Source organism: Dasypus novemcinctus, chromosome 1 (assembly GCF_030445035.2).
Source record: "Dasypus novemcinctus isolate mDasNov1 chromosome 1, mDasNov1.1.hap2, whole genome shotgun sequence".
In the NCBI taxonomy this organism is placed as follows: domain Eukaryota; kingdom Metazoa; phylum Chordata; class Mammalia; order Cingulata; family Dasypodidae; genus Dasypus; species Dasypus novemcinctus.
The window spans coordinates 110,160,335-110,182,370 of record NC_080673.1 but is presented as its reverse complement, the minus strand read 5'-3'; the positions used below and the strand labels follow the sequence as shown (position 1 = coordinate 110,182,370).

General features: G+C 37.5%; 1 protein-coding gene across 2 annotated transcripts in view; it reads left to right on the top strand.

The window, feature by feature from the left end:
• Positions 1-22,036, top strand: part of GRID2 (glutamate ionotropic receptor delta type subunit 2) — a 1,588,204-nt gene that overhangs the window by 784,901 nt on the left and 781,267 nt on the right. For both annotated transcript variants that reach the window (XM_058295409.2, XM_004470379.5), the window contains exon 4: positions 7,063-7,268. In XM_058295409.2, coding sequence (XP_058151392.1) covers positions 7,063-7,268 — 206 coding nt within the window. The remainder of the gene's footprint in view (positions 1-7,062; positions 7,269-22,036) is intronic.

Below are 22,036 nucleotides of genomic sequence, written 5' to 3'. Positions count from 1 at the left end.
GTGGGAAGTTGGCCTAACTAGTTTACACAATTTTGATGGTAGAAATTGAGTGATTGATAGAATATTAAGTTCTGAATGTTATATTGATCAACTTTTAAATTTTAGTAAGATTTTCTTCCATTTTTCATTTGGCCATAGAAAAAGATAATAGAATAAAATTAATAACATATAGGGATTTTTACTGAGGTTTATAAAGTCTTGATAACAAAATTGTATATTGCATAGAAATCTTCAGTTTACAAACTGCTTTAATAGTTTACATACCTTATTTCCTTTTATCAGGAAAACTTGGTAATTAGGTAATAATAATTTTTGCATAGATAAATGTCATTAGTTGTACTTTCTGTTGGTTTATTAGCTTATATCATATTAAAGCACAATTACCTGTTTAAGTGCTTATCCCCTGCATCATTTGGGGGTACCTCAGGGTCAGAAACTCTGCTTCATCTTCATCACCAAATACCACATATTTGTTAAAAGATCATGAATTAGTTAAGTAGTCAAGACCCTTTCTCTTGCAAATGACAATTCAACTCAAACTAGGTGTTTTAGTTTGCCAGACTTGCTATGACAAATACCATACAATTTGTTGGCTTACACAAGACATTATTATCTCATACTTTTAAAGGCTAGAAGTCCAAAATTAAAATATTGGCATGGTCAGGCTTTCTCCTGGAGTCAGCAGCATGCTGGTGATGGCAGTCCTCCACTACATGGTGATCTCTCTCTCCTCTTTCACTTCTGACTTTGGCCTTCTACTAACTGACTGTGTCCCAATTTCCTTTTGTGATATGGTCTCTAATCATATGCATTAGGACCCACCCTAATTCACTTTGGCCCACCTTAACTAATAAAAACATCTTCAGAAGGTTCTATTTACAAATGGGTTCACCCATTTACACATGTTTTTCATGGGACCATGATTTGATCCCCAAAACTAAGTAAGTAAAAAAATGTATATATATAGAGAGAGAGAGAGACTGGGAAGTCTAAAGAAAAGCTGACTTGCCTTTTTCATTTCAGATGTTGGCTTCATTCTAAGTTAGTTTCTCTCACCTTGAAAAGACATGTGGCTCCAGTCACAAACTATAACATTATAATTTATGATACAAGGGAAAGACAATTTTTTCTACAGTAGCCATATAGCAAATTTGAATCCCTAAAACAAGTATATGAAGAACTCAAATCTACCAGTTCAAGGCACGTGGCCACCCAGTAGTGGAATGTAGAGCATTGTACACCTGGTGGAACACAAGTGATGGACTCAGGATTTTTTCTTAAATGACGATTGGGGTCTTATTATTTGAATAAAGAAGAACTATGGAGAGGGTAAAAACAACTTTGGCTCAAAATCAAAGGAAATTTCCTATAAACCCAAGGAAAATTTCAGGGTGAGTTTAGCATATGTAATGAACTCTGTCCTGTGTCATCTAAATTACCCTTCACAACATAAGGACTTATTCCTGATGGAAGTAATGGCAGTTCCCAGCCCTCCATAGGAGTCACCTTCCCCTGAGGAAAGCTGCATCATTAAAGTCCATGCAGGTGATTCCCCAAACCATCCTCAGGTATGATAATTCACTAGAAGGACTCAGAACTCATTGAGAGCTATTATACTCTCTGAAAAAGTTTATTACAGGAAAAGGATACAGTTCAAATCAGCCAAAGAAAAGGACACATCAGACAGTTTGGGAGTTTCCAAATGAGCAGCTTCCAATGTCCTATATCATGGAGTTAGGATGTATTACTTTCCCACTATCCGTGTGTGGCATTATGTACAGAATATTGTCAACCATGGAAGTGTTCCTGAGCCTCAGTGTTTAGAGATTTTTTTGGCAGGTGTGTGTGTGTGGGGGGAAAGGGATCCATTATGTAAGCATGATTGATCGATTGATTTCCCAAGTGGCTAAACTCAGTCTCCAGGTTAACCAACACCACACAACACATAGCCCCACCCTAAATCACATGGTTAGCTTTTCTGGTGTGGGTCAGCTCTCACCCTAAGATCCAATGTGGCCACCTCCGTAAAAACAGACACTCCTGTAGGTATGTCGTGGGTGGCTTCCCAGAAGCTGAGTACAAAGGCCAGACCCCTCTTAAGCAAGACCAAATTTTTTATTGCACTGCCTCTTTGTCATGTAATATAACATATTCACAGGTTCAAGAGATTGGGATATGGTCATCTTTAAGGGGCCATTTTTCTGACTACCACAAGTTCTTTTATAGTATTAAAGAGTCCTTTCCCCCTAATCTTATGTTTAATAACTCAGTTAGGGAGACTCCCACAGTTTCCTGTTATATAATCATCTGGTCAGTATAGTTAATCATCAGTGGGAACAGCTGAAACTACTATTTAACTTTCTGTTTTCAGTAAATAGCACCTAGTCACATACACAGGCCTGAAAAAGTCCTTGAGTTCAAGCATCAAGTCCTTTTTATTTCTGTAACCTGTGGCACTGAGACCACTGGCTGCTGACCAATAAGCATACAGATAATGTATCTGAATTATTGTGGTGGTTGAATATAATAATGTATTAACTACACCAAAAACCCACTCTCTCTTTTAACTACTCTTTTCTACAAGCACTTAATAGACAGTATAATTCAGATTGGTCTTTCATCAAATTTGCCAATTGCAGCATATCATGGATGTTTGGTTTCATTCTCCAGTAAGCAAAACTACTACTGTTTAACTTTTGCATTCCAGAAATCTACCTTGTACTTTAAGCTTCTTATTTTGGTTTCCTAGCCATCAGTAAAATTTTAGCAATTCTGGCCTATTGATTGATGGGAGAAGGAGTAGTCTGGATTTTATACACACATACACCCCTCGCTAATTTAATCTTTCAAGACTTAGATAGATATTTCTTCATTTATAGATCAGGAAAATTTTCAAAATTTCTGCAGTCACATCTTTAGAAAGCAACTACCAAAATTCCAGAGCAAGGAAGCAAAGGTATAATAGTGATTTTAAAAATCACAACACTTTTTTTGCTAAATGACAATATAAATACTATTTAACTTATGGACAAAAATAAAAGCTTAAAAAGTGTTTTACTGTTTTAAACTAAGGGAAGCTAATTTACAAGCTCAATTTGAATCATACTATCTGTGGTAGGTTGAATTATGTACCCTAGGTGGAAAAACCATCAAATGTATTTTTAATCTTAATCCATTCCTGTGGGTGTAAATCTATTATAAATAAGACCTTTTAGCGAGGTTATTTTTAATTGAAGTGTGACCCAAATGAATGAGGCTGGGCCTTAATCTTTTTACTGGAGATTTCATGAAGAGAAAGTATCATGGAATAGAGGTTACCCAGAAGAGAAAGGAGAGGACATCAGTATGTGACAGGAAAGCCAAAGAACACAAGGACTGCTGGCCAGCCAGAATGCTATTGGCACATGAGAAAGCAAACCTTCTGGATTCTTAAACCATGAGTCAACAAACTCCTGTTGTTAAGGTCCACCATTTTATGGTATTTGTTTTAGCAGCCTGGAAAATAAGATACTTTCTTACAAGTCATTATCACCCTTAAACTGTTTTTTCCTTTTCCACACACAGGTCATCAAACTCTTCCATCAGATCCCCTATTTAAAACTTTCAGTAGATTCAAACTGCATTCAGAATAAAATCAAAACCTCTTTCTCTGTTCCACGTGAGTCTAAAATCTGGTGCTCCCTCTCTATGCAAGTTCACCTAAGTCTGCTCTCCTCACTAGCTAGGCTGCAGCCACACTGGAATCTTTCAGGCTCTTTGAACACATGCTTTTCCCTGCCACAGGACATTTTCCCCATGCTGTTCTATTCTTTCCATATCTCTTTGCATGGGTAACTTCTCATCCTTTAGATCACAGGTTAAATATCAGAGAAACCTTCCTTGAACATTTTAACTAAAATAGATTCTCTTCCAGACCCCATTATTATCTACCAGAGCACCCTCAATTGTTTCCTTCCAAGCACTTAGCGTGATTTGTATTTACTAGTTTGTTTACTTTTTATTGTCTGTCTCAGTGTGTGTATATGTAAGGGGGGGAGGAAATCGTATATTCTTTGTTGTATTTCTAGCACCCAACATTGTGCTTTGTATTTAATTGTTTTTTCAAATTTAAATCTGATATATTACAAGTGATTAAAATTAAAGCAAACAAACATATGAAAAAAGATCCTTAAAGTCAAGGCTCTACTCTGACCCATATTCTAAATGCCGATCTCTGCATCATAATGGAGACCACATACAAAGGGACAAAAGATAATAGTGCTTTGCCTGAGTTTTTATCTCAATGCTTGTGTCTAGGAAAGGGTTATACTTTTCTACTCTGCAGATGCAAATTTATTTGAATTCCCCACTTAATAGCAATGAGATTCTGGGGAAATTATTTAATCTGTCCAAGAATTAGCTTCCTACCTACCTGATTCTTACCTACCTCAAAGAGTTGTGTGAAGTTGAAGGTGCCTACCTCTAAACCTGCTCAGACATGTTCTACACCATGACAAGGAATTGTGATCTCCACCCAACCAGTGCTGGGAATCTTTTTGACAATCATCAATACCTACTGATGGGGTATGAAGGGCATAGGGTTCAGCCTCTCACATCCCATTAAGCATTTTAAACCATCTCGGTTGTTTGTGGTTATTTTGTATGACTGGTTCATTTTGACTTGGTTCTTTATTTTCCCTGGAGCCCAGCCACGAACATCATCTAAGTCCTTGCATTTCTTTTCCAATCCAGGTGATATTCACCTAACAGAACCCCTTCCATGTTGCTTCTGGAGTGGGGCCTAGGTTTCTGTATTTTTAATGCTGCCCAGATGATTCTGGGTTTGAGGGTTTGCGAACCCCTGCCTTAGTATGCTTTTAGTACTGTTATTAGGTGTCAACTTGTGTCTCTCAAGTTCCATCAGACTTAAACCTTGGTTTAATCCATTCTTGAGTGCTTTAGTCTTACGGACTTTTTGTCTTAGATACATATGAGTACATTTTACCATTATTCCAGTTTTTTAAAAATCTTCTGCACGCTGTAACAGAGGCTTTTGTTTTAACTTGCCTAGATGCTGATATTTTGAACTTATATTATATATTATATATTACAATATATATAATATTATAAGTTCAAAAATGTATAATATAAATGGGAATAAGGAATGAAGGTAGACTTTATACCATATAACAATTCTGAAGAATTTAAGTCATCAGATGACATATAATAATTCTGTATTAATGATTTTGAAATGAAAGTAATCATAAGAAGAAAACAAAGATCATTAATATGTAACCTTGCAAAGTGAACTTCCATTATGGGTAAATGTCAGTTTCCAAATTTGTCTCTGTTTTTGTTTCTGTTATGGGCTTATTTATTTGCTTTTCAGTGTTAATGTAACTGAAAAATATATAAACTAATTATTGTCCCTGAAAGGCAAATTCAATATGCATTTAATCACATACCATTGGAAATTTTGAGATGTATTTCATTTATAATAAACATATACCATCCCATTCCCTTACCTTTCACCAATTTTTCCTTTTAAGTATTTTATACCATGGAAGTACAATGTACAATGAAAAACATAGCTAATCATATAGTAAAAGTAAATCTGCTATATGAAAGTTACTTTTTGCCCTTTTCAGCTTCCAATATTTAACAGTTCAGATTCCTTCCATAAACATCCAAGCTGATACTAGAAAGAAATATTTGTAACATTTCAAACACTTATTGCTACTTAAATATACATCAAAGTACAAATTCTTAAGCACTTTATTTTTTACTGGATTTTGCTTGCCTCGTTAAAATGTAAAGTAGGCACTGAAAAACTTTTGATACCTTTCAGAGCTTTGCTTATTGTGGAATGGATACGTGAGTATTCTGCTAGTGGTCATACATTAACAACAACAACAAAAACATCGCATGTTGTTCTCTAAAATCCTGAAATACATGTTGAGAATTTATATTTTACACACAAAGTGTACTTTCCACATCCTTGAATAAAGAAAGCTTTATCTTCTGTCAAGTTTACTGGATTTTTGCTCAGGAGGTGGTGCTCATAAAATAGACAAAAATGCAGATGTTTGGTTTGTGGTGTAAGTAACTTGAGAACCTTTGAAGATAATATCTAAAACCATTTCTATTTGGATTGTAAATGTCAATTTCAGTGTTTATTGTTACCTATTTTAAGAAATACTGGTAAACATTGTTCAGATTCATTTGTCATCAAAGATATTCATATTTTACTAGAAGTTAATATCATTCTTTAATGCTAAGTAAAATAGAGAATGTTACTTTTTTCTCAAGTGTTGCTTTAGAGAAGTGAGGATGCTCCCCAGCCAACAGCGCTATCCTCCCTCCCCCCACTGCTGCTGAAACCATTTTCCAGAGTTGAGGTCATTTAGAATTCTACATGGAGATGAAGGGATACATTTTAAAATAGCAATTGCTGGGGCAGACTTGGCTCAGTGGTTAGGGCATCAGTCTACCACATGGGAGGTCCATGATTCAAACCCGGGCCTCCCTGACCCGTGTGGAGTTGGCTCATGTGTAGTGCTGATGCTCCCAAGGAGTGCCCCGCCACGCAGGGGTGTCCCCGCATAGGGGAGCCCCACGTGCAAGGAGTGAGCCCCCATAAAGAGAGCCGCCCAGCGCAAAAAAGTGCAGCCTGCCCAGGAATGGTGCTGCACACACAGAGAGCTGACACAACAAGATGACACAACAAAAAGAAACACACATTCCCGTGCCACTGACAACAGAAGCAGCTGACAAAGAAGACACAGCAAATAGAGACAGAGAACAGACAACTGGGGTGGGGGAGGAAGGGGAGGGAAATAAATAAAAATAAATAAATCTAAAAAATAAATAAATAGAATAGCATCATTTTTCATGTAAGCATATTAAATCAGACTAAACTGTAAACAAAAATGATATTTCCATTAGCTGCTCAGTTAGTATTGTTTTAGACTTCCTATAAGGCTGAACAATAAACTATTCTGAAATAAGTGAAATATTTTTTGTCTCCTATACCATTCACATTTTGTGCTAATTCACATTTTGATGGGCTTTTGATGTTCCTAGATATCCGTGGAATACAGGAGTTTTTGGACAAAGTGTCTCAACAGGGGATGGATGTTGCCCTTCAGAAGGTAGAAAACAACATCAATAAAATGATCACCACTCTCTTTGATACCATGCGAATAGAGGAACTGAATCGCTATCGAGACACTCTTAGGCGAGCTATCCTTGTTATGAATCCTGCCACAGCCAAATCCTTCATTACAGAGGTGAGTGAAAATTGTCATGAAGTGGGGGTGGGGTGTTAAAAATAAAATGCTTTGGAATGGACCCCACGGAGGAGATGAAAATTAAGAGCAGTGCGAGAGAATTAACTACTGAACTCTCATTAACGCTAATGGAGATAGCACAGTGAATGCCTTGCTCATCGCATTTACCCTATACTGTCCAGTTAATTGCTGAGAATGTGTGTATTTTTATATGTTTAGGCATATGGCCAAGATGATTTTAAGTCTTATGAGGTTTTAACAGTGCTGACAGTGCTGTTGACATGAATGAATCCAACAAGTTCAAGAATGAAGTTGTAAGTGTAGTGTCCTCTAACAAATCCTTATTTTTTGCAACTTAAAATTTTACTCCTCAGAAAAGACTGACTTGGAACAGGCTATTACCGCCTAAACTTGATTGCTTTTACAAAACATGTATAGCAGATTTACTTCTATTCTGCGAATTCTGTATACTAAGAAAATTCATTAAAACTGTCTGAAATTCTCCAAACCACTGCACATTTTCAGATGTTGCCTCTTCAGAATTTTAATTGTATCTGTTCCTTTTGTTAGAAGCTCTGAAACTTCGTAAAAATACAATTAAAACTTTTCTAATAATGAGTAAAATACCTTTATGTTTGAAAATACTTGCCATTATCTTACAAAGGATTATTGTGAAGTCGTTTTGGCCTTCAGTTTTAAGTTTTCTATAGTTATAGGTCTGGTCATGACATTACATACATTCACAGGGGTTTTATTGTTGGTATTTTTATGTTTGGTGATTTTATTTGTCTAGGACTTTTTTCCTCACTTTGTCGTTATGCTGCCTTTATCTCCTGAAGTACGGTTATAAAGCCTCCAAATTAGGAATGTGTTAGAAGTTTTTTACACTCTATAATATAATTGGTATCAAGGAACTTGATGTAGACTATAAATTGCTAAGAAGAATAAAGCTTGTGGAAGATATCAATAGTACCAACTTTTATTTTAGTAGAGAACTTTATTATGTAGTTTTAAGCTCAAATATGGAATTTTAGACTTTTTGTGTCTAGCAAAGGAGTCAGAAGATTTTATTAACCTACTAGATTTTTCCATATTGGAAAAGATAGTTCCAATTTTACAGGAGTTGGTTCTTTCCTTTAGGGAACACAAAATCTGTTAGAGGATAGAAGGCAAGTACCCAAATTCATGTAATATAAATTGGAATGTTAAAAGTATAATAAATGAGATTGAAACATCTGTGGTTATTTCTGGGGAGATTAGAGAAGGCTTCATTGAGAAGGCACATTTGAAGTGGACTTTGCACCATGGGAAGGAATTTGCAAAAAAGAAGGTTCTTGTAAGAGACAAAGAAGTCCGTTTAAGCCACCTTCAGGATATGTGGCATGGGGAAATTACATATTTATGAGTCTTCATTTTGACATCTGTAAAATGAGAGCAATATATTGATTTCAACCCATTAAACTTGTAAAGTAGATATATGAATTTTCCTATGGCATTCTAAAAAAAAAAGGTGCCAAGCACCTAATAGATGCTCAAGAAATGCTAATTTTTAGATCACGTTTTCTAACACCTAGTATAGTACATGACACATAGCGTATATTCAATAAATGTTTGGTGAACTGAAAGGAATTTTAGGAGGAGAAAAGATTATATTCTCAGAGTAGAACAGTAGTTTGGTGCAGATGAAAAGGGGGATTCATGAAAAATAGAATTGGGACACACTGTGTGTACCATGGGTTTATACCAGGTAATAAAGGTCTTTGGAATAACAATTAATAATTCATATTTCTTTTGTAAGAAGTTAGAACCAATAGGCTGAGAAGGAAGATGCCATAATTAGTGCTTTTGCAATAAAGTGGGTCTATACATGGGAGATTTTTAGGAAGAGATCACTCCCTTTTCAATTAGGGAGGAATGTAGATCTGCTTGGGGACAGAAGACTACAGCAGTGAGTCACTCAGAGGCAAATTGTCTGAGTTAATGTAGCTAGAAAACTAAGAGTCAGAGAGGATTTTGAGGTTTTTAAACTAGACTCCAGGAGTTATTAGTGCCATTAATTGTTATGAACCAATAATGCAGAAAAGTAGGCTTGGGGGAGAAAGGGATAGTGCCTAATCACTGTGTCAAAAAATTGAGCAATCAGTAGACTATCCAGATGACCATAATATTTTAATACTTTTATATTACTGACTACCTTCTAGGTGCTTTATAAAGCTCTTTATAAATCATGAACTCATTTAATTCTAAAAAATCCCCTTTGAGTTGGTATTGTCATTATCCTTGTTTTATAGATAAGGAAACTGAGGAATAGAGAGGTTAAGTATCTTATCACTATCACAATACCAGTAAGGGGTAGAAGAGGGATTGAGTCCAGGCATTTTTGGCTCCAGAACTGTGTGCTTAACCACACCATGCTCTACTGCCTGCCCAGAGAGGGTGGTTGTAAATGTATTACTGGAGTTCAAGACAAAGGCCAGTGCTAGAGATTTATTTTTGTTTCAGTCAGTTTAATACATGGTGATATACTATCCAGTATATGCTAGATATTGTGCTGGGCAATAGTGATATAAAGATATTTAAAAGATCCTTCCTCTTCTTTGAGCTCACAGCCTGGTACTGTGCAAAGGCAGTAGAAAGAGTGTCAGCATAGTGGGTAACTCGCAGTGGGAGAACACACATGTACCCTGATCTACACAGCACAAAAGAGGGACACCTCACTGAGCCTGGTTGCAGAGGTGAAATGTGACTCTGGAAGTGTAAGGGAGAAGATTTTCAAGGATGTGGCCTGGAGGAGATGCTCTTTGAGTTGAGTATTAAAGGACAAGTGGAACTGGACTAGGGAGAGAAAGAAAGGGCATTCTACCATGAACAGAAGCACAGGCTTAATGTGCAAAAGCATTAAGCTTGGTCTCTTCAACAGACCACCAGTATTAAGGAAAAATAGCTAACATTTATTGAACCCTAATCATTTAATACATATGTCATTAAATCTTTGCATGCTTTATCTAAATGTTTACTTTTACATGACTTTCCATATGAGATGGATACAATTTTATTTACATCTTGTGTGGTTGAGGAATGTTAAGTAACAGGAGAGAAGTGGTGGAATGACGTCTCAGTACAATTTATTTTACTCAGCGGTACATGTTCATAACCACTGAACAATCCTATCTCTTTACTATGAGTGTTTTCAGTTATTTGGAGAATGAAATGTAAGACAAAGAAGAGTAAGAAAGAAAGCTGACGGGGAGAAATCCATCCAAGAGAACTTTTGTAAAACAGGAAAGGGAACTGGAACTTAAGTTTATAGATTTTAAGGAGTTACTGTAGTGATTCAGGTAGGAGTTGAGATACTGAAATTATGTTTTATGGGGGTATAGAGAATAGATTTAAGAGGAGCAAGACTGAAGTTTCAGAAGTCATATTTAAATGATTTCAATCATCAAGCTAGAGAAAATGGTTCCTTTTAAAGGAGTGGAGGTGAGTATAGAGAGAAGAGGGAATGGATAAAGAGCAAGCCTGTGAGAAGACGAGAAGTTTTGTGTAATACATACTGAGTATATGCCATTTAAGTCTATGTATCATGTTATTTAGTCCTTTTATCATCTTCACACTCACGTAAATAGATGCTAAATAAACAGTTGGGTATAGATTCATAATGTTCAGTTCCTGAGATAAAGATTTCGAAGATATCTGAATTTATGTGGAGGATAATTAAAACACTGTCATATATAATAACAGTAGATCAAGTAATGGAAGGGACACAAATAAAGACCAAACACAGACAGGGAAATAAGATCTAACAAAGGAAACCAAGAAAAACAAGATAACTTTCAGGAGAAACTAGAGAGCAACGGAGGAATTTTGGGATGATAGTGTTGAAGATTTGTCAAAACAAGTGCTGAAATGTTTAAGATTTAGAAATTGGAAAGCCTGAGTGTTTAGCAATATAGCCAGTTCATTTGTGAGTTAGGAAAGAATTCACACTCCTGTGCTGATTAGTGAATGTGTGGTGAGAAAAAGAAAATGATGGATGTGGACCATCCATATCTAGTAATTGTACAAACATTGTTAGAAAGAGAAAGTAATTGAAGAGTGTGGATGAGCGATTTGTTGGCACAGTGATGATGTTTAGAATCCTGCAGTGGAAGAAATCTCTTATGTGAACTTTATAAAGAAAGAAGTAGAAAGGTTTATAAATGAAATCTCAGAAAGACTCTATTAAAGTTGCATATTGTGAAAAACAATGCAGGTAAGAGAAGTTGTAGGAGGAGATGTAGGAGAACACAGAGGCAGAATGTCACAGGTCATAAGTGTCTAGATAAAGGTATGGTAATTAGCATTAAGCACTTCAGCCTGGGAATTGAGGAGAGAGATTTGTATAAGGGGCCTAAAAACTTCCTGAGCATAGCTGGGCATGTATAGCAAGATTGGAAAGGGTCAGGGAGCAAGTGAATGGAGGCAGATGTGTTGACTACTCTGTTGAGAGGTTTGGGGATGAATGTAAAGAAACATGATATATAAAATTTATAGAAAATAAAATAAAAGCCACAAACATGTGCTGATACAACGATAAGGAACACCTGTTTCCATTTTTAGGAAAGAGGAAACAAATATTTTCACACAGACTTTGGAAAAGATAGAAGGAATGGTTGTAGATGAGTGAGTGAATACTTGAGGATAAAAAACCCTGAATGTTAGACTGCATGACGTTAAGCCTGGCAAAGCCTACCCAGGACCAATAATCTAGAATTGCTGGCTCAGGGTAGATGAAATCAGTTCAAATCTTGTTAAATGAATTTGCATTGGCAAGCCACGGCTTCCTGGTAACACATTTCAACTAAAACGTTGTTGACGGGATTCTGACCACGTTCCCTATCTCTGATTCTGAACTTTCATGCTTTTAATAATCCACTGCTTCCATGTTTGTTCTCAAACACCTGAAATCTTTGTTTTTTATTTTCCTGAGAATATTCTTCCCCCACTCACTATCCAGGCACCGTTGTTGTTTTTTTGTCTTTCCTATCACTTAGCTCTCATAGTCCCTGATTTTTATGTTTTTATGTTTCCAATCTGTGGACTACGTTTATCCCCTGCCCCCCTGCCCCAGTTTCCAGCAGTGATGTAGGAATGAAAGAAAGAAAAAAAATGTAGATTCCCCTACCCCCACATCCTAAATTGATGATACTGTTCTCACACAAGCATGGTTGTTCTTCTTTCTCAATTAGATATTCTCAAACACCTCAAATGCCTCTGTGCTCTCATAAATTCTGGGAGCATTTCCTGCTTAGAGACTAGGATGGCCCCTCTAGTATAAATAGAAGCAGTTCATTGAAAAAGACCATCAGCACAGAAGGGCTGAAGACACAGAGGAGTAAGTTTCAGATCTACTTGGTCTCATGGAGGAGGCAAAGCATTTAACTAAATAATAACTTGTGAAAGAAGAAGGCTGAAATAGAAATGGATAAATGGTGCCCCAAGATCCCATGGAACTGGCTAATTCTGCAGGGAGCCCAACTGGTGTTGGGGAAAGTTTCACAGAGAAGTTGATTCCAGACAATGGTGGACAAACAACAGTTCAGTGTACTTGTGTGTGTGTATTTGCACGTAATATATATATATATACACACAGTTAAAAATAAATACTAACAGGATTTTATCATGAAAAAGCAAGATACCCCTGCACCATGTCTTGCTACCTCCAGCTATTCTTCTAAGAAGAGCTTACGTATTTTAAATTTTTAAAATTTAAATTATATTTACTTTAAGAATATTCTCTAATTAAATGGTCCAAATTTAAAGTGGTTTGAAAGGATACCCCTCTTGCCATTGATTTCAAGTACCTGATTTTCTTCTCAGCAGACAAAAAATGTATCTTGTTTAGCCTTACTATTTATGCTATGAAAGAAAAGAAAATGCACCTGACAATGTGAAACAGGCAGGGATGACTTAATTTATAGCTACCAAGGTGGAAGGGAGAGTAGGACTCTCTCCAAGGAAGTGGGCTGGTAGGGAATCAGGTAGCTCAGTTTTATAGTCAAGGTAAGGGCAATGGTAATGCACTAGTAGGCCATTTAGCACAGAGGGGAAGAGGAGGCTAAGGGCGAGGCTGATAACTTGGAACAGCTAGTACCTGAAGCTGTATGTATTTCCTTGTATCCCTGTGATCTGAGTTGTTTTTCTCTGCAGTTCAACAGCTGCAAGATTAGTTTCAAGGGAGTCACAGCTCTTTTGCTTTTTTCACACTTGTGGATTTATATACATATTTAATTCCCTTACTAAATTATCATCATGGGGCTTTGGGGTTGATCCTTTTCCCTTCTTAAGCTTGAAGTTCCAGACTGTTCTTTAAAATTTTTAGAGATTAAAATGAAACAAACACAAGGCATTTTAAAAACCCTTTGCCTTAGTTTCCTTGGACTGCTGTAACAAAGTACCGTGCAAACTCGAAGGCTTAAACAACAGAAATGTATTGTCTTACAGTTCCCGAGCTGGAAAGTCTGAAATATTTCAGAATTCTTCCTTGTATGTTCCTAGCTTCTGGTGGCTTGCAGGCAATCCTTGGGCTTCAGTCTCCGCCTCAGTGACCACAAGGTGTTCTCCCTCTCTGTGTCTCCTCCTATTTTATAACGACAGCAGCCATATTGGATTAAAGCCCACCTTAATCCAGTTTGTCCTTATCTTAATTAATGGTACCTTTAAGACCCTATTTCCAAATACACATTTACAGGACTGGGGGTTATGACTTGAACATGTCTTTTGGGGGGGCACAATTCAATCTGTAATGCCATTGTTATAGTTTTTAAGAAATATATTGAATCATGACATTTTAGATCTGGAAAGTACATCATGTATCACTTCGTTTGAATTACAAATTTATAGTTGAGAAACTTAAAGACCTCTTTAGAGCTCATCAATATTAACTAATTTTCTCCAGCAATGTCCAACACCCTTGGAGCTCGTGCTGACAGTAGATAGCAGGCAACTCCCAGAGTTTGAAACTGGTGTAGTATGTTGTCAGTGGGTGAAGGATCAGGTTCTAACAGGAGCATTTGCAGAAATAACTTACCATGGATTCCATGATGGATCAAAAGACATATGAAACTAGAAAGAACTGATGGACTGGAATAATAGCAAAGATAGAAGAATTGAAGATTGTGAAGGCAGAAATACAAGTTCAGTAAAAGCTGGAGAGGGAGGGGCAGAGTAGAGAAATTCTGGTCAAAGAAGAGAATAGCAGAACTCCCCCTCTTTACTCCTTCCTATACTTTATTGGTAGTTACAGAAATTTGATGAAAAGTAATAAGTTACATATGGAAATGATGTAAATTAGTCAGAAGAAAAAGTTTTTAAAAAATGAAATTACTCAGTTAGCTTTGTCTAATTGCTAAGGGAAAAAATGGTCATATCAATTCTTTTTGCATCTTTTCATTTTGTCCCTGGAGCAGTTATGTGGCATTGAGTTAATTACGCACCCTTTGAAGTCTTAGAAATTTAATATATTTTATGCCTACATTCAGTACACTACCTCTCATTCAAGAGTTTCAAAGCTTTAATAAAAATATTGCAGTTATGTGCCACTGAGTAAATCAACCTGCTGTGATATCAGTAGAAAATTGTTATCACAATGCACCTATAAGTGTCCTTGAAAAGAATGTGATGAAACTGGAGTGGTCACATGGTTTGGTTTAAACATAGATTAAGATTATCTGTTGAAAAACATTATATTCTTTATGTAGAAAAAGATTTAAAAATTCAATATAAACTAGGACTTTTTGGTCATGGTCTTAAGTTTTCAAGTTTGATAAGTATCAATTCTCCGAAAAAGTGCAAGTTTTATTATTTATATGCTAATCAACTGCATTTCCTATTTATATTTTGTCTTCAACTTTTCAGAAAGAAACCCTACTGATACATGAAATTCTCTTCCTTTTCAATAAAAGAGTATTATTTCTTATTCTTCAAACATTTTTAAAGAACATTTTCCTTCTATTTTGTTATATCCCAGGTCCCTGAAAGAAAAGAACTTTGATCTTGTGAAGCAACAGAAAAGCAAAGTTACTTTAAATATGTAAGCAGCTTCCCAGAAATAAGCCTTTGGGAACATTTAGGACTTAAACAAAGGTATCTTCTCTCAAAGGACACAGAAAGTTTCTTAACAGTCAAAAGGGCACCCAGAATATTCAAAATTTCCTTGAGAAACTATTTAAATAGCACATTTTTCCCAAAAAAGAATTATTTGTAATATTAAGCAATATGCAGTTTTTATTATAGATATTAAGCAATATGTAATTACTAAGATGAAGCTAGTTTAATGAATTTTTAAAATATCAAATTCATGTCCATTGCTGCTCAATATATGTGGAATGTTTAATCAGGGGGAATTTAAATATAAGGAAATGGTTAGAGTTGATGGTAACACATTATAGTGAGTGAAATCAACATTGTTGGTTTATAAATGTGATTGTGGCTGAAAGGGGTCATCTAGGGAGTTTAATGTCAATTGAAAAAAAACTAGAGTATAATCTAGATACTGTATAAAATAGTGATTTCCTGGTGGAAGATGATTGTGGTTAATAGTACAAATACAAGGAAGTTCCTCTATTTTACAAGCTGTTAAGAATAAGAAGATACATGGGAAAAATATAACTAATGTATAGACTATAACAGTAATAAACTATATTTTTACAACAAAGGCAAAGAAGGTAGTACATCAATGTTAAGGGTCAATAATGGGACAGGGAAGAGGATATGGGATTTTTCCTTTCAGAGTAGTGAAAATGTTCTGAGCTGATAATAGCACAACTCTGTGATGAAACTGAAAACCACTGAATGTATATTTTGGATGGATTATATAACACAGCCAACCCTGTGATGAATGATGGACTATGGCTAACAATGTAAGTTTGAGAATATTCTCTCATGAACTATAACAAATATACAATATTAATACATGGTGTTAATAATAGAATGGTTTGTGGCAAAAAATACCCCAAATACAAGTCCAGACTATAGGTAGCAGTAATATTATATTGATATTCTTTCATCATTTGTAACAAATGAGTCACAACAATGTGAGGTGTTGGTGGTGGGGCAATGTATGGGAACTCCATATGGTATGCATGACAGTTTTTTAATTCACTATGTTTCAAATAAAAAAAGAAAGGAGACAAAACAATTCATATCCATTGCCTGATTTTCTGGTATATTGATGGATGTATTTTTGGTGCCTGAACTTGGTAACACTGGTCTTGAGAGCACTGTGATAGTTAGGCTAATATGTCACCTCAGCTAAGTAATGGTGCCGATTTGTTTGGTCACGCAAGCACTGGGCTAATTGTAATACAATGTCATTTCATGGACTTTAATCATTAGTGAGTTGATTGCATAGATGGCTAGTTATATCTACAATCACCTAAGGATATTGCCTTGAGCCATGAATGACATTTCACTGAGTCAGTTGAAGGCCTTAAAAAGGGAAGTGATTGTAGCACTCAGAGAGAGAATTCTGATCCATACTTCTGACAGCCAACTTCTCCTGGGAACTCAACAAAAACTTTCACTGGAGCCCCTGGATTGCAGCGTGCCCTGCCTAATTTCCATGTGGAAACCACCCACTGTACATCCCCATGGTTACATGAGATGATTTTATAAAATCTCATAATATTTACAAATATCTCCTGTTGCTTCTTTTCCTTAGGGAACCCTGAATAATACAGCTTGGTACCAGGAGTGGTAATTGAGAAACAATCTTAAAAATAGGATTTCTGAATTGGTTCTGGAATTTTTGCAATTGGCTTTCTACGCTGATTAGATTCAAGGGCACTAATGACTCCCTTTCCAATAATCAAGAGGCCACTGACAGTGCATGGCATGAATTGGCACCAGAGATATGCAAAATATCACCGTTGAACACAACTACTTCCATGCCTATAAGAGGCAAGGACCTGGGTAAAAGTATTTTTAACATTTTACCAGAATTTTGTGGAGTTAAAAGTTGTAATGATGTTGCCTGGCTGTTCCTAAATATTCTGGGTACAGTTAGAAAAGAAAGGGATGAGCTGAAGGCTTCAAATTTGCAACTTAAGTGTAACCACCATATGAATGATGTGAAAGTTTCTCTATGTGTTCTGAAAGAAAATCATATTTCCTATAATTGCAGACTTGATATCTCTGAAAACCAGACTCACAGTCTCATTGTATGAGTAGTATACTTACAATGGAAACTAAAATCTCAACCTTGCAGGGTGTCTGCTGTTAAAGTGAGGGTGTTATTGGAAAGGAGTGGAACTCTGAGAACTGGGATAGGGACATATGGATTAATGATGAGTCAGTGGAGATATCCTAAATTTTGTTTAGCCTTTGCCAGATAAACCTTATAATGATCTACCCTGTGGAAACCACCCACTGTAAAGCTTGCATCACCCAACCTTCAGCCTGTCCCAAGGAGTCCAGACTTCCTTCCCGCCCTGAGGCAGATACAATCTAACGTCAAGTCTGAACTCAACCTGCTGAAGGGGTATCCACCTCCTCCCTGCCCTGTAGAAACCATCACCCAACCTCCACTCTGCTCTGAGGCATATGCCACCCAACTCCTACCTGAAAGGATTATTCCTGTTTTACCAGATGAAAAGACAAAGGAATCCCCTGAAGTCAGTAGCTTGCAAGAGATTTCTAATTCTTCTCCTTACCGAGCCCCTTCTTTTCCAGACCTATAACTAGACCAAAATCACAAGCCAGCAAAGGCGAAGTACAAAGTGTGACTCATGAGGAATATGCTATACTCTAAAAGAACTGAATGAGTTTTTCAATTTATATAGACAGAAATCAGGGGAATATGTGTGGGAATGTATATTAAGGGTGTGGGATAATGGAAGAAGTAATAAAAATTTGGATCAGGCTGAATTTATTGATATGGGCCCACTAAGCAGAGATAATGGATTCAGTGTTTTAGCTTGAGCTCTAACAGTTTGTTCGGGTGGCTGGCTAAAACATGAACTAAAAGATGGCCTAGAATGTTTGAGGTTGTGATGCCTGATTTACCCAAGTTTACAGTAGAAGAGGGAATTCAAAGGCTTAGACAGATTGGAATGCTAGAATGGATTCACCATTTAAGACCTGCCCACCCAGCCCAGGAATGTCCAGAGTACATATTTTAACCAAGACGATCAGGAATAAATTTGTGAGACTAATCCTATCTTCCCTGAAGAGCTCTGTAGTTACTCTTCTCTGAAGCCCAGATACTACTGTTTAAATGACTGTAATGAAACTAGAATCCTTAAACACTGTGGAGATAATCAGGTCCTGGGCTGGCAAAAGCCAAGTAGCAGCATTTAATCACCAAAGACATGATGGGCATGGCTACCACAATAAAAGACAGACTCAGTGCAGCAATCAAAAGAGTCCAAGATTCATAGAGCTATGAAATTGACTAATAGATCATGTGGTACCTTGAAGTGAAATACATGGACAGTCTACTAAATTCCAACTTGATCTGTATAAGCTGAAGAATTCTAGGTTGAGTGAACAAAACCCTATCTTGAAGTACAGAAACATAGCCCCTTAATCAGTCCCCAGATTTTAGATAGTTTACAGACCCAGAGCCCTTGAATGAGGGGAAGGTCAGGTCCCCTTGGGGAAAGGTCCTGCTACAATGCCAAAAATGTATACTGTTATTCTTCCTCCCAGCTTTCCCCAAAGAGAGCTACGGCCTATTACCAGGATAACCATGCACTGGGGAGAAGGAAATGATCAGACATTTCAGGGATTATTAGACACTGGTTCAGAAGTGACATGAATTCCAGAAGTCCTAAAATGCCATTGTGGTCTACCAATCAGAGTAGGAGTTTATGGAGATCTGCTGATCATTGGAATTTTAGCTCAGGTTTATCTCACAATGGATCCAGTGGGTTCCAGGACCCATTCTGTGGCTATTTCTCCAGTTCCAGAATGCATAATTGGAATAGACATACTCAGTAACTGGCAGAATCCCCACATTGAATCCCTGACTTGCAGAGTGAGGGTTATTATGGTAGAAAAGGCCAAGTGGAAGCCACTAGAATTGTCCCTATCTAGCAAAATAGTAAATAAAAAGCAATACCAGATTTCTGGAGGGACAGCAGAGATCAGTGCCAGCATTAAGGATTGAAGGATGCGGAGATGGTGATTCCCACCACATCTTCATTTGATTCTACTATTTGGCCTGTGAAGAAAACAGATGGATCCTGGAAGATGACAGTAGATTATCATAAACTTAACCAGAGAGTGACTCCAATTGCATCTTCTGTGCAATATGTGGTATAATTTCTTGAGCAAATCAACACATCCCCTGTTACCTGGTTTGCAGCTATTGATCTGGCAAGTACTTTTTTTCAATTGCCATTAATGAAGACCACCAGAAACAGTTTGCTTTCAACTGGTAAGGTCAGCAATATCCCTTTACTGTCCTGCCTCAGGGGTATATCAACTCTCCAACCGCATGTCATAATATTGTCTGCAGGGTCCTTGATCATCTCTCCCTCCAACAAGACAACACACTGGTCCATTATTTTGATGATATCATGCTGACTGGCCCTAGTGAGCAAGAAGTAACAATTACTCTAGACTTATTGTTAAGGTATTTATGTGAAAGAGGATGGGAGATAAATCCAACAAAAATACAAGGGCATTCCATGTCAGTGAAATTTCCAGCTGTCCAGTTGTATTGAGATAGCCCTTCTAATGTAAAGGAGAAGTGGTTTCATCTGGCCCTCCTATTGCAATAAAGACACACAACACTTAGTTGGTCTATTCGGGTTTTGGAGACAAAACATTCCTCATTTGAGTTTGCTTCTCCAGCCCATATACTGAGTGACCAAAAAAGCTGCTAATTTTGAGTGGGGATTGGATCAAGCAGAGGCTCTGTGACAGGACAAGGTTTCTGTGCAAGATGCACTACCACTTGGGCCATATGATACAGCATATCCAATAGTGCTGCAAGTGTCAGTGTCAAATAGAGATGCCATTGGGAGTCTTTGGCAGACTGCTATAGGAGAATCACAACACAGATCCTTAAGATTTTGTAGCAAAGTCCTGCCATCCTCTGCAGGTAACTACTCTCCTTTTGAGAAACAGCTTTTAGTCTCCTGCTTGATCTTAATAGAGACTTAATGCTTAACATGGCCTATCAATTTACCATGAGACCTGAGTTGCCCATCATGAGCTCAATATTGCCTGACTCACCAAATCATAAAGTTGGCCTGCACAGCAGCACTCCATCATAAAGTGCAAGTGGAATATCTGAAATAGGGTCCTGAAGGCATATACAGCAGCACTCCATCAAAAAGTGGAAGTGATATATACGAAATAGTGGTATATACAAAATAGGGTCCTGAAGGCACAAGTAAGTTTTATGAGGAAGTGGCCTTTGGTGCCCCAGGTCACCACTCTTGCCATGTTACCTTCTCTTTCCCAGCCCACAGCTATGGCCACTTTGGGGGTTTCTTACAGTCATTTGACTGAGGAAGAGAAAACCCAGGCCTGGTTACAGATGGTTCTTCATGATATGCAGGTACCATGCAAAAATGGAAAGCCACAGTGCTGCAGCCCCTTTTGGGACATCCCTGAAGGTCAGTGGTGAGCACAAATCCTCCCAGTGGGCAGAACTTCGAACAGTGCAACTGACTATTCATTTTGCTTGGAAGGAGAAATGGCCAGAAGTGCATTTGTACAGTGATTCAGTGGGTATTGCCAATGCTTTGGCTGGATGGTTAGGGTCTTAGAAGGATCATGATTGGAAAATTAGTTACAAAGAGGTCTGGGAAAGAGGTATGTGAATACATCTTTCTGAGTGGGCAAAAAACATCAAAACATTTTTGTCCCACATGAATGCTCACTAGAGGGTGACTTCAGCAGAGGAAGATTTTAATAATCAAGAGGATAAGATGAACTGCTTTGTGAATATCACTCATACTCTTTCCCAGCCATTCCTGTCACTGCCCGTTGGGCTCATGAGCAAAATGACCATAGAGGTAGAGATGGAGGTTATGCATGGGCTTAGTAACATGGACTTCCCCTTGCCAAGGCCAATTTGGCTACAGCCACTGCTGAGTGCCCAATTACCAGCAGTACAAATCCACACTTAGCCCCTGATATGGCACCATTTCCTGAGGTGATCATCCTGCTACCTGGTGACAGGTTGATTTCCTTGGACCACTTCCATCATGGAAGGGCAGTGGTTTGTTCTAACTAGAATAGACACGTACTTCAGATATAGATTTGCCTTCCCTGCACACAATTCTTCTCCCAAAACTACCATGCATGGATTTACTGAATTTCTTATCCACTGCCATGGTATTACACTCAATATTCCTTCTGATCAAGGAAACCACTGCACAGTAAATGATGTGTGGGAATGGGCACATACTTGTGGAATTCACTGGTCTTAACCATGTACTCCATCATCTGAAACAGCTGGATTGATAGAACAGTGGGATGGCCTTTTACAGTGCCAACTAGGTGGCAATACCTTGCAGGGCTGGGGCACTGTTCTCTAGGAGCCTGTGTATGCTCTAAATCAGCATCCATTCTATGATGCTATGCCTCACATGATCAGGATTCATGGGTCCGGGAATTAAAGAGTATAAGTGGATGTGGAACCACTCATTCTTACCCTAGTGATCTACTAGGAAAATTTTTGCTTTCTGCCCCTGCCACCTTATGCTCTGCTGGTCTAAGGTCTTAATTCCTACAGGTAAAGTGCTTCCACCTGGGAGCATAACAATGATTCC